Source organism: Leptopilina heterotoma, unplaced genomic scaffold (genome assembly GCF_015476425.1).
Source record: "Leptopilina heterotoma isolate Lh14 unplaced genomic scaffold, ASM1547642v1 Lhet_1010, whole genome shotgun sequence".
Classification (NCBI taxonomy): Eukaryota; Metazoa; Arthropoda; class Insecta; order Hymenoptera; family Figitidae; genus Leptopilina; species Leptopilina heterotoma.
Genome location: NW_025110816.1, coordinates 12,986 through 29,479, shown reverse-complemented (window position 1 = coordinate 29,479; position 16,494 = coordinate 12,986). Strand labels below are relative to the sequence as shown.

The window sequence follows — 16,494 nt, the reverse complement described above, 5'->3', positions numbered from 1 at the left end:
TTGCGGAGGATGTCAGACTTTGCCCATCCTCATTAAAAAGGAATTGGAATTAACAGGTAATATATATATTTTTCTGTTATATATTTTAAATAACATTCCTGTTAATTTTTGACAATTTTTGTAATAATTTTGTTGTTTGTTTTTATCTGTTTAGAGCAATCTGGACCAAAAAAAACAGTTGACACTATGGTGTGGGTCAATGATATGCCGAAATTCATATCTACACCTGAAATCGTGACCTAATGATGAGCCATTGGATCTTTCGATGAAAGCATTTATGATAAACAAAATTTTTCAACCGAAGGGGTGTTAAGGGATATTAAATCACTTCTAGAGGACCCTTTGAAACTGAGTCCAATGACTAGCACGTCACTTCAACAGCAGCCGGGCCCTTCATTCCAACCACAACCTGGTCCTTCGTGGTACGTTGAACCAGAAGATATGGAAGTCTCTGTAGATGAAGATCTTTTAAAACTGAAGTTGTGCACGTTCGGAACATGTTTATAAAGTTCCCTTTTTTGTTCATTATTATAGTGTAAGGATGTGAGTGTGTTACAAATTAAAATGTGCGTTATTTTAAAAATTTCTTCTTTTCTTTGTAGAATGAATGTGTGTCTGATAATTTGAATAAACAATTGATTTTTATTACATTCTTTGTAACAGTGTCAAAATTGAAGACACTTTTTAAGTCCTTGACCTTGACGTGGACGTGAAGCCCCCTTTTTATATATATTTTCCTTTGGATAAAATGTTATTTTTTTAGAAGGGGTAAAATCAATCTATGTAATTTTGATAAACACTTACTGTTAAAATTATTATTATTTTCATAAAAAAAATCTATCTCAAAAGGATCCGAGAGTATTTCCGAAAGTAAGAAAGAACTGATTACTGCCGTATTGTTTTTATTTTTTGTTTAAGCCTATTAGATGCGACGAAAGTAGCGCAACGAAACTAATAAGGACTCTCAGAAGGAGCGAGCAGGGTTCAGGAAGCAGTCTTGAGGACGAATATTAAATAATGCGGCCAAAAGTTCTATCACAAAAACTATTATTATTAAACAAAAATTTGTTTTATTGTTTATGTTTATAAAATTAATTTTATTGTGTTATTGCAATGCTCCAGGCTCATTACGTGATAATTTAGTGTCACTAGTCCAAGATTAGCTGTTTTCCTTAAATTAATATTAAGACTAATATTAAGTCGCGCCTGCAAGGCTGCAACCCATTAGTCGTTACTCGTAGATGTATTAATCTACATTTATCGACAGGGTGGCTGTTGAGTAAGAGCCGCGTCTAATAGGCAAAAAGAACAAGCAGCCGAGGAGCGCTCGTTCTTCACGTTTTGCACGTCAAAGACGACGGACTTATTTTTAAAGAAAGATTCTTTTGTTTTCGTTCTGTTTTAATTTGAGGCATTGGCCGGAAAGTAAAAGGAAAAATTATTAAGGAGGAATATTTGAATATTTAGTTATGGCGGTAAGTCAGAGCCTTGATTGTTAAAAACTAAAAATTAAAAAGAAATTCATTTGTTTTTATGCTCTCGCATCCATAAGGGAATTTTGAAATTTTGTTTCTTTTATGTAATTTCTAAACTTTTTCCAAATGATAATAAATGTGATTCTGTGTTAATTTAAAAATATATATGTTTGTATTTATTTATTAATGGTCACCACTCGAATTCACGTCCAGCCAGAATATAAATTATATTTTCTGATTTCACTAATCAAGATTTAAATCGCGTAAATTTTATTAATATGGCCTTTAATTATTTGTATATATATATATATATATACACTCATTTGCTTATGTGGTTGTTGTTTCTAAAGTCATAAAAAAATAAAAATGATAGCCCTTTATTAATTGATTTACCTGAAAGTCATGAAAATAAAATATTTTAATTGCTAAAATAGTATTTTCAGACGGAAGAAAAAGGATTACGGTCTTTGAACCGAGTTCATTTTCTGCGCGATTGCAAAATGCTAAGAATGCATTTCATTAATTAATTTTAATTAATTAAAAATAAAATATAACATTTTTGTAAAATTTTTGTTACGATAATGGCGTAACATAAAATGCTTGTCAATTTGAGATATAACAAGAGAATAGAAATTATAAAAAGGAAGAGAAAACAAAGTGAATTAAATAATGTAACCCGGCCTTGAGTAAAGTGTTGTACGGTTACACGTATAGATGTAACTGACCCAAGGACAAGGAATGTGGTAACTCAGCAAAATAGTGAATTTAACAGTGACTCAAGGGAAACAAAATTTATTTATAATTCCGACACCTTAGTTGACAAAAATTGTTAAATCTGTCAATCTATAAAATTTGTTTTGGTAAAAAAAAGTTGACAAAGAATATTTTATCTCAGTAAAAATAAAATTGATTATTTTAATCAATGTTAATAAAAGATAAAGAGGTCGCTAGTGAGCAACACTTACGCCACCGATAGACTTACTTGCAAAAGTAATAATTAAAAATAAACAATGATTGTTTTAATGTTTACGATAATGTAACTTATTAATTTTCGATTATTCCATAATTAAATGTTAATATTTGGAGAGTAATCTGATTTTTTTTCACGTTACAATCTTGAAATGCAAGGTCATTAAAATTTTACAGAAACATTTCTATTACATATTTTCTTTTTTAATTTGAAATGAAAATTTTAGATTAACATGTGTGCATAAAAGAAAAATTAGAAAAGTATAAAATTTAATTTATTCGTTTATTAAAAATTTTTATTTATTGGATTCAGCTCAATTTAATTGGTTTGCAAATTCAGAAGAGCATGCAAAATATTTATAAAGTATGTGGTTTAGGTAAGACGCTAAATAATTATGTATTTAGTTCTTATCTTTTATAATTATATTAATGTGATCGAAATAAAATTTACATTACCAGTAAAATACTTGTCAATAAAAGAAATATTGAAATTGAGTAAAAAAGCACAAGGTAGGGAATACAAATCTTTATTTTATTAAATTATTGAAAGACCTATCATGAATAAAAGAAAACAATAAGAAAATCTTCAATTAGGAAATATTTTAATTCTAAGAAACAAGTATGATGACTGTCGAGTAGTAATTTAACACCGTATCATGTTACAACTACCGCGAGACACTAATTCATAGTTGTCTTTTAAATTAAAGAGAAAAGTTTAATGTACTGATCAACTAAAATTTAAAAATATGGTTCATGAAATTAATAACAATTTATAATAAACGATTAATTTTAGCTTCACCTCTTTTGAGTGGCCGTTCAACGAACCTAGAGAAGACTTATAATTATAACTGTTTATTATAAACATGTCGGAAAGGTTTCATGAAATATTAGGATTATTTTTAGTGAAATTATTTAATAAAAATATAATTAAGAAATGCGAGAAACAAAGAATGATCCCACCGCTGCCACCCTTTGTTGTGAAAAAATGTTTATAATATATATATATATATAGGTTATTCAATAAGGTCCTTCGTTATTTAATTAATAAAACAAAAGTTGTAGCTTAATCTTCGGTTCACAACAACCACTTAAAATGAATTTAAATGTTTTTATTTATAGGATCGTGTATTCATCCTCTCTTTATATCTCGATTAATTTAATAATTTTCAATCTGTTGTTAATTTAGGACTTTTAGGAATTTCATTAGGGATTGCAGATAAGAACTATGGGTTCAGAACAATTTAACATCTTCTTTAGACCAAATAAGATATTATATTTATTTAGCAATAGTCATAATTGATTTTTACTTACAATTATCTTTATATTATGTAACCTTAATCCCTACCGCACTGAAACAAGAAGAATGAGAGAGAGTCATTTAAAACTAACCTTTCTTCTGGTCAGAACGGGCAAATTTGATGATTGATTAGTTTGTTAATGGGTTGTTCATTTGTTAATTCTCAGTCATTACTATTTTGAACTTTTCACTATTAACGGTTTATTTGAATAGGACAATTTAAAACACTCATTCTTAACCTCACGTTGTTTTCGTCTCTACTCGTCTTAATTTCTCAATCTTTACGCGGCTATTTAATTCGACTATCTATTGCTTTGAGTTTGTTATATGATCACTGTCATATATTCAGAGCAATTCAAAGTGTGACGAAAGGGCTGCTAAAATTGTATAATATGCGAGAGAGAGAGAGTAATTAACAATTTTTAGGTTATTTTTAATGAATTGATTTAAATTATTCCACTTCTTTTAATTTGTGTTTACTATAACTTCTCAGTCTTATCTATTCCAAACACTTCGCGATTTTTGAGTTTGACGTCTACCCGAATTCGATTGCCCGTGGCGAACCCTTGAACCGGTCGAGTTTCGCAGACGGTCAACCTCGCGATAACCTGTCTCCAGGAGTTAACTGTCGCGAAAAAGCGAATTACATCGTAAGCACACCAGTTTTATTGCATGAAATTGAGGCTTGGGTGTGACAAATTATTGGGAAGGGTTAAGTATTAGGAAATATGTTCTGATGAAACTGAATAATTATGATTTCATTGCACTTTTTCTTATTGTGCAAAAATGCTTAACTCATTTTTGATTTTGCATCATGTGATGGCAATAAGGTCTGTGAGGTTAAGGACCTTTTCAGAAACGCCTGCGTTTCTGTTTTGTCAACAAATTACAATCTGGTCATTGAACCAAAAGAGTCTTTGACACTTAAATTTTCGAGTTAATGCATAAAAGTGGTGAAATCATTCTTGTATTTTGTGCTTGTCAATTATTTCAAATTATAGAATCGTAAGAAGGAATAGAATATGAAAGAATTTGGAATTTCTTAATCATGCAAAAAGACTGTTATGAACTCGAAGCAATCCTTATGTTATTGACCTGTTTGCAACACTACGGCTTTTACAAATATGTTCATTGAATTTAATAATCTATTTAAATTTTAAATAACAATTAATTATTATATATGGCACATAATGAAATAGAGATCTGATTTTTCAAAGTATAACTTTTAAATCAATAATAAAAAAACGATACTTTAAATGTATCGTAACAAGATTTTTTGAGTTTTCTAAGATAAAATTTCCTCGTATTTTAAATTCCAATAACAACATTCATAAAAATAAACTAAAAACATTAACAAAAAACAACTTAATAAACCTCAATTTAGCCGTGATTCTTGGTATAAAAATTTGACTGATATTGAAGTTCCTTCAGAAGTGGTGGAAGTTGCATCTCTTGGCCCTAATTTCTGTTTTACAGAAAACATTGGCAAAAAAGATGTTGTAAATTCTATTAAAAACCTGGAGTATTCTTTATCTATACTTGGCATTAATGAAAACTCAAAGAATAATTTAAGGGGAAAATTTTCTGATGTCCTGTTAAATAATTTAAATAATAAAAATCTTTCTAAAAACCAAAATAGGTCATTTGCTAAAAATAACAAAGCACAAAAAGTTTTTTAAAGAGTAATCCTGATGTTTTTTTCACTCCAGCCGATAAAGGCAACGTGACTGTACTCATAAAAAAGTCTGAATACAATAAAAAAATGTTGGATATGTTTTCTGACGTGTCAACATACGAACTTATAAAAAAGAATCCGCTTAAAAAACTAATCAAAGAAACATCAAGCATTTTAAAATATCTGAATGAAAATGAATTTCTCGACAAAAACTACCATCCCAATCAATTGACCCTGACTGACACTGTATTAGCAAAGGCATATGGACTTCCAAAAATACACAAAGAAAATGTTCCACTTCGTCCAATTATATCTCTAATAAACAGTCCAACACATTTTCTTGCAAAAATATTGTATAATTCATTAAAAAATTGTATTACTCTACCTCGTGAACATATTAATAATAGTTTAGAAGTTAAAAATAAACTGAGCAATCTTGTTATGGTCGATAACTATACTTTTATTTCTCTCGACGTAAGTTCTATGTTTACAAACGTTTCTTGTGAACTGGTCATTCAGAGTTTAGATCGACGTATATATTCTATAAGACAGAAATGTAAGATTCCTTTCTCAGATATTATCGACTGTACTAAATTTGTATTTAACAACACTTATTTTTCTCTTGGTGAAAAATTCTATCGACAAATTTATGGTACACCGATGGGTTCACCAATTTGAGCCTTCGTTTCAGACATTGTCATGGATGATCTGGAAACTGATTGTTTAACAAATTTAAAGGAGGAGCACAATTGTGTTCCCTTTTTTTATTTTAGATATGTTGATGACACAATATTAGCTGTAAAAAAATAACATGTCAACTTAGTCATCAATACTTTTAATGCCTACAATGAAAAATTACAACTTACAATTGAGAAAGAAAAGGATAACTCAATTAATTTTCTTAATTTAAAACTTACTAGAAAAAACAACAAAATTGTAACAAATTGGTATCAAAAGCCGACTTCATCGGATAGACTCATTAATTATTTTTCAGATCATCCAATCCAACAAAAAAAGAATATTGTATACAATCTGGTTGATAGAGCGATTTCATTGTCCAACAAAGAGTTTCATTTTGATAACTTAAAGAAGATAAGATCCATCTTAAAATATAATAACTATCCTTTGGATTTTATTGATAAACATATAAAAATTCGTACAAACCATATAAAATTTTCTCAGGTTAATAATAATAATAACAATAATCGAAATAAAATTAGTATTTACAGTCAAATCCCGAAGGTTTGTTTATCGTTCAATGAAAAATGTTTCTTTAAGTTGTCAAATATTCTCAAAGAGTTTCATTTTACTGCGATTCCACTTATTAATAAAAACTCCAATTCTATAATTAGACTTGGTAAAGATCTATCTAAAAAATGGGACAGAACAAATGTTGTATACAAGTTTGACTGTAAAGATTGTCCTGCAACATATATAGGTGAAACAAAACGGTCATTGTTAACTCGAATAAATAAACATAAAAAAGTAAATGATAACTCTGTAGTTTACCGCCATCGAATTAATTGTAATCATGACTTCGATTGGGAAAATGCCAAAATTTTGGACAATGAACAAAATTTTATAAATCGACGAATATCTGAAATGATCCATATAAAAACAAATCATTCCACTATTAATAGAAAGGAAGATATTTTTACTCTAAACAGAACCTTTTTTCCTCTTCTCAGACGTTTAGACTCTTCTCTTTAATGACAATAACACAACTTGCTCCCTCTATGATAAAACTGTGTTTACATTCAGTTCATTGACTTTTTCTTTATCTTGATTCTTTTGACTTTCTCGAAATAGCAAATTTTAATTTATTTCAGTTGACACTGAACTAGTGTGCTGAAATGTCTTCCTTTCACATGAAGAAATTTTTATTTTTAATTTTGATATATGTGGTAATTGTTATAAAAAATATTTTTTCTCAATGAAATCTTTTTTATATTGACGAGTTAGAACGCGATTTTTATGTTTTAACGAATCTGGTAGGATATTCTTTAAACATATTTTCAGTATAGTGGATAGTGTTGTTTTAAACCTTTATTAATATTGAAGTGTTTTTCTGTTTAAATAAATTTAGCCTGATGAGGTTGTCAAACCTTAGCCCATAAGCTGTAGACTACAACTTCAAAACAAACGCACGTGCGTTACAGCTGACGCAAACTACAAGGCTTGCATGCCTTATGACACTTGAATTTATGAATCAAGTCGGATGCACATACAAACAATTATTATTAACAATAGTTAAACATTTTGTTGTAAACATTGTTGTTACAACAAAATGCCGGAGGACATTAGGTTGTATACATATATATGTGGACGTCCACATGAAAAGGGCCCATTTTGGCACTACTGGAGTTATCTATATGGGCGTAATCCTGGCAAAATTTGGAGAATTTTGAGTGGTCTTAGAACTTTTTTGGTTGAAAATTCGCTGAGTTACGGAATTTCAAAGTTTAGAACGCCAAAAACCTCATTTCGAGAAAAACGGAATTAAAGATTGCGATACCAACTAATTGTTGTATCTCTGGTTCTTCTTGGAAGTTATTCAGATAAGAATTGTTTCTAGTTCAGGGCACCTTGAAGATAAAAAACCAACAGGTTTTAAATTTTTAGAACCACCCCCTCCCCTTAATTAATTAATTAATTTAAAAACCGACAATATGGGCCCTTTTCTAAAAAGGACAGTTTTTCTATTAAAAAACCATTTTTTTACAAGATAAATGATTAGGTACAATTTTATTGTGTCATTTGAAGAAAAAGAATAGATATTAAACTTATTTAAAAATTTTTGACAGTCTCTATTATGAAAAAATTGACGCAATATTAAAATTTTCATTTCGACAATTACGAAAAAAAGATTCTAACATCAATATCTCTGGTTCTTCTGGAAAGTTATTCAGATAAGAATTGTTTACAGTCCAGGGTACCTAAAAGATGAAAAACCAATAAGTTTTAAATTTTTAAAACCTTCCCCCCTCTTAATTTTGAAAAATTTCGTACTTAAGTACGAGAAACCTACAATATGGGCCGTTTTCTAAAAAGGACAGTTTTTCTATTAAAAAACCATTTTTTTACAGGATTAATGATTATGTACAATTTTATTGTGTCATTTGAAGAAAAAGAGTAGATATTAAACTTATTTAAATTTTTTTAACAGTCTCTATTACGAAAAATTTCACGAAATATCGAATTTTTCATTTCTATGACTACAAAAACAAGGACTCTAACATCAATATCCCTGGTTCTTCTGAGAAGTTATTCAGATAAGAATTGTTTACAGTCCAGGACACCTTAGAGATGAAAAATCAAGAGGTTTTAAATTTTTCTATACCTCCATTTTTAAAATACGGATTACTTTTGCAAATGACCGACAAAATGGGCCCTTTTCATTTTTCTAAAGAACCAATGAAATCAAACAGTTAAAGTATCGATAAATTAATGAAAACCGCATGATTCAACTTGTCAAAACATGTAGATTGATAATAAAAAATAAAAAAAAATTAAGAATTTGCTCAGAAATTACTAAATTGTGATTATCTCGAAAACTAGAACCGACAATATGGGCCCTTTTCATGTGGACGTCCACATATATATTGCTCAATATGTAAAATGCATATACAAGCAGCCTATAAAAAGTAGGAACAATATAATTACAATAAATAAATTATATACATTATTATAACTAAGGTAAATAATAAAAAAATAATTAAAATAATCATAAATAATTAATTTTATTAATTAAACAATATAATTATTATTTAAATTCTAAGTTATTTCAAATAATATCTCAAAAATTATCATGTTAACAGACTGCTTCCGTTCTCACGGACCTACCGTGAGATCCAAAACGTCAGCAAAAATGCATAGACCAATGGGCCCATGACTAACTCCTACTCTTTACTCCTACTCCTAAAATCTTTCCCCGCTTTGCACCAAAGGTAAGGGTTGGAGGCTTGTCGCGAAATTTCAATCATGGCAGTAGGATTTCTCGCTTCTTTTCGAAGACCCGGAACCCGAATTTCTCGTTGAAATTTAGGGCAGACGTTAACTTCTCAAATCCTCTGAGCCGGTGGTGTCCAGTGCGGGCTGATTTTGGAGAGATTTTGGAATTGTTAATCTAATTATCAATCCTAAAATCTTGTTATTTATAATCGGCCGGTTGCATAGATATTGCCCGCGTCCGTCTCAAATATCGGTGGCCCACGAGCGCGATCAAAACTAATTATCGAATTATCGGTTGCATAGATATTGCCCGGACTAATTCGGTAAAAAGTAGATCCGCAGTGAGTTTTACACAGTTGTGTGAGACGGCCGGTTGCATAGATATTGCCCGCGTTCACTCACCACAAGTGCAATCTCGTAAACAAAGGACAATTGCGCGAATCAAACGTCGCGATTTTCCGTGAAAACAAGAACAAAAGGATTTTCGCCCAACGGATGCTCTGTGATTCGAAAGAGGAATAGCTCCGCCAGTAGTTTGTAAGTAACACGTATCGTTTCAATTATAAGTAACTTTCTTAAAATCACACTACACTTTTCTACACCTTTTGTACAAGTATTAATTTGGGAAATAAACTAAAACAAGTTGAAGTGAATTGCATCCTAATTTTCTTACATACCTGTCTAAATTATATTTCTTTTATCTTGATTAAAAATAAATGTAGCAGAAAAGTAACTTTTAAAAGTAGGATAACGGTCCCGCAAATTAAACAAGGTCCTTCAGACCTTGGCAGCTTGGAGCCTCCTCAAATAAGAATTTAGAGCCATCTTAAAAGCTCAATATTTAAAACAATAAATTCTCGTTTGTAACAATGTGATAATCCTTTATCAAAAATGTAGTTCCTTCCTTCAACTTTAATTACATTAATCCCAAAATTTAAATTTCGGGGTCACTGAACTTTAACTTGTATTAAACCAAATAAAACTGAACCACAAAACTCTAATAAATATTTAGAAATTGATTTTTTAATACTGTTTAATATTTCATTTTTTGTTTATCCAATTTGTAAAACTTATGTGACATTACTCGAAAACAATTAAACACTCTCTATGCTTCAATTAAATAAGGAAAAACTCCGCTTTCGGAGTACAATATAATCTCGATTAAAATTGAATCAACCGTCTCGCAGGAGACGCCAATTAATACTCTCAATTCCTGAGAGCAACAAAGTAAATACACACAACTTTGTTGCGGGAGGAACCAAGTCAAACTCAATCGTTTTTCGATTCAAAATTAATGATCACACCTTGAAATCATGTAGAATTTCAATAGTGGAGAGAGCTGTTGCACATAGCTCATTGAACTTTATCGTTGCCAGGCAAGCTTTTTTGCAAGCTTGCAAATTTCTGAGGTGGCGTGATATTAGTTCAATGTTCTCTTTTTCCTTCGATTTATGTTGGTGTATGATATTTACCAATTATTAAACACATACATCCACAGTCTTTTATTAAAATAAATGACTCTTTTGAAACCACTAGAATTAATTTTGAAACATAAATGTTGTTCAATACTTTCCTAATAATTCTACCAAGTAATACAATATTGTGTATTGTTAAAAAAATGAATTTTTAAAAAAATGGTTATTCAATTAGAATTTAAAAAAAACAATTTGTTGTGTTTTTTTGGTAAATCAACTTTTTTTACATTAAAATTCTCTAGTGTTCTTAATTCTAATTACAAATTTATTGATTATTTTCTTGACTTTATATAATATAACTCACTTTTAATTAATAAGAAAAAAAATAAAACGGTTACGATTTTATAAGTAACACATCTAAAGATTTTTCATTGACATTATAAAAATCACCAAAAATCAAAATAAGTTACAGTTTTTTACTAAAAATTGTGGTATTTTGTTTCAATGTTTAGAAGAAAAATCTAAAAAGTCACAATTTTTGAAAATTTCAATTAATTGTAAACATTTCTAGAAATTTATTTTTATAAATTAAAACAAGAAATATGTGAAAACTAAATTTTCTTATTTAATTATTAGTTCAAATTATTTTTAGATAGAATTTAGTAATAGAAAATAAATAAATTATGACTGTTTGTCAGTCTAATGAGTATTTTTTTTAGAATATGATAAAAGACAAGTTAGCCTAAAAAAACTGAGTTGCATTAATGCATTTTTCGTTAAATAATTTTAAAGAATATATAACTAACAATAATTTTTTTAATTGAATTTTTAAAACTATTGGTTGAAGGCAATTCTTTCCCCGATGAAAAATTTGTTAACCCACGAAAAACATTCAATATCCCCCAATGCAACATTCAAAAAAAAGAAAATAATAAACACTTTGTTAAATTTAAAAAAAAATAATTTATTGATTTAACCCTTTAACGCCGGGACGGACACTTTTTTTGAATCATTTTCAACGTTAATTATTTTGGTTATTAGACATGTAGAAAATTTTCGGAATAACATTTTCTGACGTATTTTTTATCGCTCTTTTAGAATCTGTCATCAAAATTGGAAAAAACAAAAATTCCTAAAAGTTATGGCCATTTTTTTGGAAAAAAATCCAAATTTTTGACATTTTGATTCAAAAATGATTTTTTTTCATGTTAGCAGTAACCAGAAAAATTCTTTATCATAAAATATCGCGTCCACAATATCCAAGCTTCAAAGTTATGGACAATACATTTAAAAATTTCAAGATGGCAGATCCAAAATGGCGACAAAAGAATTTTTTTCCCCAAAATTGACACCCTGTGGACTTTTTTTTTAATTCTCCTTTTATCTTCAAGACAAATAGTACTTGAATGTTTTTTGGGTCGCTGATTACGAATATGATGTCAGTTTTCAAAAATTCAAAATGGCGGATCCAATATGGCGGACGAATATCTGAAAAATCATCAGATTCACTTGAAACTTGTTACTCGGGGGTTTTTGGGGTCGCTGAAAACGAATATGAAGTTAGTTTTTAAAAATTCAAAATGGCGGATCCAATATGGCGGATGAATTTTTAAAAAATTATCAAATTCACTTGAAACTTGTTACTCGGGGGTTTTTGGGGTCGCTGATTACGAATATGATGTCAGTTTTTAAAAATTCAAAATGGCGGATCCAATATGGCGGACGAATTTCTAAAAAATCATCAGATTCACTTGAAACTTGTTACTCGGGGGTTTTTGGGGTCGCTGAAAACGAATATAAAGTCATTTTTCTAAAATTTAAAATGACGGATCCAATATGGCGGACGAATTTCTAAAAAATCATCAGATTCACTTGAAACTTGTTACTCGGGGGTTTTTGGGGTCGCTGATACCGAATCTTAAGTCAGATTTCAACAATTCAAATTGATGGATAATTTCTTACTTCATTCATTTAGCTAAATGAATTGTCTATTAGTTAGTCTTTGCAGTCAGTTGTTTTACAACATCATTGAATTGCATTTCCTTTAGAAAGTATATGTGACCCCATCTGAGAAAAGGGACCTTATGGCCAAAAAATCGATTTTTTTATTTTGACAGTGTCTTACACTTTAAGGTCCTTAAAATGCATGTAGTCCTGGGTTAAAAAAGTAATTTCAATTCTTTAAACAAATAAAATATTTTCACTTAAAAAAAGTTGAGTTTGTTCATAATGTCCCTGTTCTCGGACGCGGTCACATATTGTTTCTTACTTCATTGACAACACCAGAAAGACATGGTTTCTCTAAAGAACGTATAAACTTTTAACACAATCTAATCTTTCTCTGAAATTTTCACTACCATATTGAATTCGGAATATTGAATTTTTGAAAACCGGCTTCATATTCGTTTTCAGCGACCCCAAAAACCCCCGAGTAACAAGTTTCAAGTGAATCTGATGATTTTTTAGAAATTCGTCCGCCATATTGGATCCGCCATTTTGAATTTTTGAAAACTGACATCATATTCGTAATCAGCGACCCCAAAAACCCCCGAGTAACAAGTTTCAAGTGAATTTGATAATTTTTTAGAAATTCATCCGCCATATTGGATCCGCCATTTTGAATTTTTAAAAACTGACATCATATTCGTAATCAGCGACCCCAAAAACCCCTGAGTAACAAGTTTCAAGTGAATTTGATAATTTTTTAGAATTTCGTCCGCCATATTGGATCCGCCATTTTGAATTTTTGAAAACTGACATCATATTCGTAATCAGCGACCCAAAAAACATTCAAGTACTATTTGTCTTGAAGATAAAAGGAGAATTAAAAAAAAAGTCCACAGGGTGTCAATTTTGGGGAAAAAAAATTCTTTTGTCGCCATTTTGGATCTGCCATCTTGAAATTTTTAAATGTATGGTCCATAAATTTGAAGCTTGGATATTGTGGACGCGATATTTTATGATGAAGAATTTTTCTGGTTACTGCTAACATGAAAAAAAAATCATTTTTGAATCAAAAATGTCAAAAATTTGGATTTTTTTCCAAAAAAATGGCCATAACTTTTAGGAATTTTTGTTTTTTCCAATTTTGATGACAGATTCTGAAAGAGCGATAAAAAATACGTCAGAAAATGTTATTCCGAAAATTTTCTACATGTCTAATAACCAAAATAATTAACGTTGAAAATGATTCAAAAAAGTGTCCGTCCCGGCGTTAAAGGGTTAAATAGTGCGTTATTGATTTTAACTAGTTAATTCAGTAATTTCTTCTCACTACTTCAATCAGTAGCAGTTATAGCACTGGTTGAACCAGTAACATTTCACTGATTCACAATCGCTAAATTCCAGCTATTTGAATCAGTGAAACCTCACGGATTCAAATCTAGAGAGCGTACAAAAATCCAAGAGAAGAAAAGTAGTGATTTTGAATTTTCGAGGAATTTCTAAAATCTCGGTATTTAAAATAAATTATAATTTCCACCCCTTGGAAGCAAAATATTTAATTTGCTTTCTATGAAGAAAACTTATTATCTCTGGTAAATATTTCGAATTCGTCAAATTTTTGTAAATATACGTGAGTCAAATAAAATGCTTCAGCGAGTTCAGATTATATACATCTACCATTTGAAACTTGAGTCTTGCAAGGGCAGGTCTTCATATCTTAATCGATTTACTTGGTTTCTAAAAGGAGCACAGAAAAAATCCTGTCAGACAAAATCGAGAATTTGTTATGAAACGGTGAATATGGAGATTTGTTGAGAGAGCTTACAGAAAATCACAATACTAATACTAATTAATAAGAATAGTGAGAATTGTTCAAGAATTTTCCTTTTAACTACAGTTCAAACAAAAAAAATTTATTTTTTTATAACATTTGAACTTTAACAAAATATATTCCCCTTTAAATAATTTGAATTCCTTTATGAATTTTTTTTATTGAAAGAGTAGATATTAAAATAATTGAATTTTAATGTTATAGAAATTAATTTAATTCTACTAAGAATTTAATTTAAATTATTCCAAAAATTAAATTGTTAAAATTATTTCATTAAAATCTTTAAAAATTAATTTCGACAAAACTCCACGAACAATCACATCTCTCAGGAAATTCCACCAATACCGCACCAAAAAGAACCAACTCTGCTATGATCTCTTTTCTTTTTTTTTTATTCTTGAAAATAATTGTAAACCTACATACCTATAAAATTTTATTGTTCATGAAACAATAAAATTCTTAGTTTTTTTATGTCATTCTTCACGGAAATAACTGAACCACCGCGAAGAAACTCATAAAAGAAAAACTTGCAAATAACAGAATTCCTCTAAAATTTTATTGTTCAATTCATTCATTCAAATGTATCCTTTTCCAAATTAAAAAAAAATTTTAATTACCCTGAATAAAACACGCTTCTGAAAATTCCTACCGAAAATTTGGGGAAACAACTGAATAATAATAAGGAATTTTTTTATTAGAATTGCTGTAGAATATGGTCCTTGGATTCCGGCACCTTTGCGGATAAATCCCACTTTGGGGTGGGGTTTTAACGAGGAGCTATGGAAGAATAGCCCCTCGAAGAAATATTCAAGGATGATTTGGCGTCAAGAATATTTCTGGCGAAACACAACCGGAGAATACCTGTGCAGAGGATTCTGGGCGACGGTAAGAATGTTGGTTTATAAAGTCCCCTTTTCTCTTTTCTTTTTTTTACTAATTAATTCCTCCTCTTTTTTTAGAGCTGCTTCCGGGATCCGGCCATGCTCAAAAGCGAGGATGGCCATACAGGGATTGTAATAGGAGGGGGATTCAATTGCACCGAGGAAAAAGAAATGTAAGTGCTTTTTAGAAAATAGATTATCGGGATCAGGGCAAAGATTTAGTTTTACTACAGAGACCTTTTTTTCTGGTTTTTTAGTCCCTTAAAGGATCTTCTGTCCCGTGCGCCACCACGTTATGGGGCTTATGCTGTGCGGGAGGAGCTTTTTTTCTCATTTATCGAGGAATTTGTTCTCATAAATGGAGAGATGCTGTGCTTTCGATCCCGCTGGCAATTGGTAAAATAAAAGAAATTTTATCATCATATTTTTTTTTGTTCGCCAAAATCGCATCAAAAAAAACCTTCCTTTTATTAATTAATTTTTAGTGTTATGATGTTCCGGTGGATGAGGCCTGGAAGACCATAGGCCATCGCTCTCTGGCGGAGGGGCGGAAGGCTCGTCGGGAGCAGAAAAGAAGAGCCCGGCTAAGCCGTTGCGAGCACGCTCGTTTGATTTGAAGTTTTCCCTCCTTTTTTTATTATCTAAATTTTTAATGCATTTAAATATATATATATATATATATATATATATATATATATATAAACTTTAAGGAATTAGTTATTTATTTCTCTCTCCTTTTTTTATCTAATATTATCTATTATCCTATTATCTAACGTTATTTAATATAATAGAGAATAGTAATATCACCTATTCGCATCTATATATTTGCTTGTAATTTTAATGTTAATGTTATTTGATGCAGTATATTTTTTTAATAAAGGAAATTGATATTATACTTTGTTGATTAGTTGAATACTTCATGAATCACGCATTAATTTAAAACAAAATGTTAACATTTTTATGAAAGAAAAAAAATCTCTACGCGATGAAAATTATAAGAAATGAGAATTGTGTTGAATTATTAATGCAATTGGCAGGGCAATCCTATGGGACAAA

General features: G+C 29.9%; 1 protein-coding gene across 1 annotated transcript; it reads left to right on the top strand.

Annotated features, from left to right (window-relative positions):
- Positions 1 to 1,351: 1,351 nt before the first annotated feature.
- Positions 1,352 to 16,055, top strand: LOC122500769. The gene is made up of 5 exons (XM_043609857.1): positions 1,352 to 1,475; positions 15,256 to 15,442; positions 15,517 to 15,611; positions 15,696 to 15,834; positions 15,924 to 16,055. The coding sequence occupies exons 2-5, from the start codon at positions 15,371 to 15,373 to the stop codon at positions 16,053 to 16,055; spliced, it is 438 nt and encodes a 145-aa protein (XP_043465792.1). The 5' UTR covers positions 1,352 to 1,475; positions 15,256 to 15,370.
- The last annotated feature ends 439 nt before the right edge of the window (positions 16,056 to 16,494 follow it).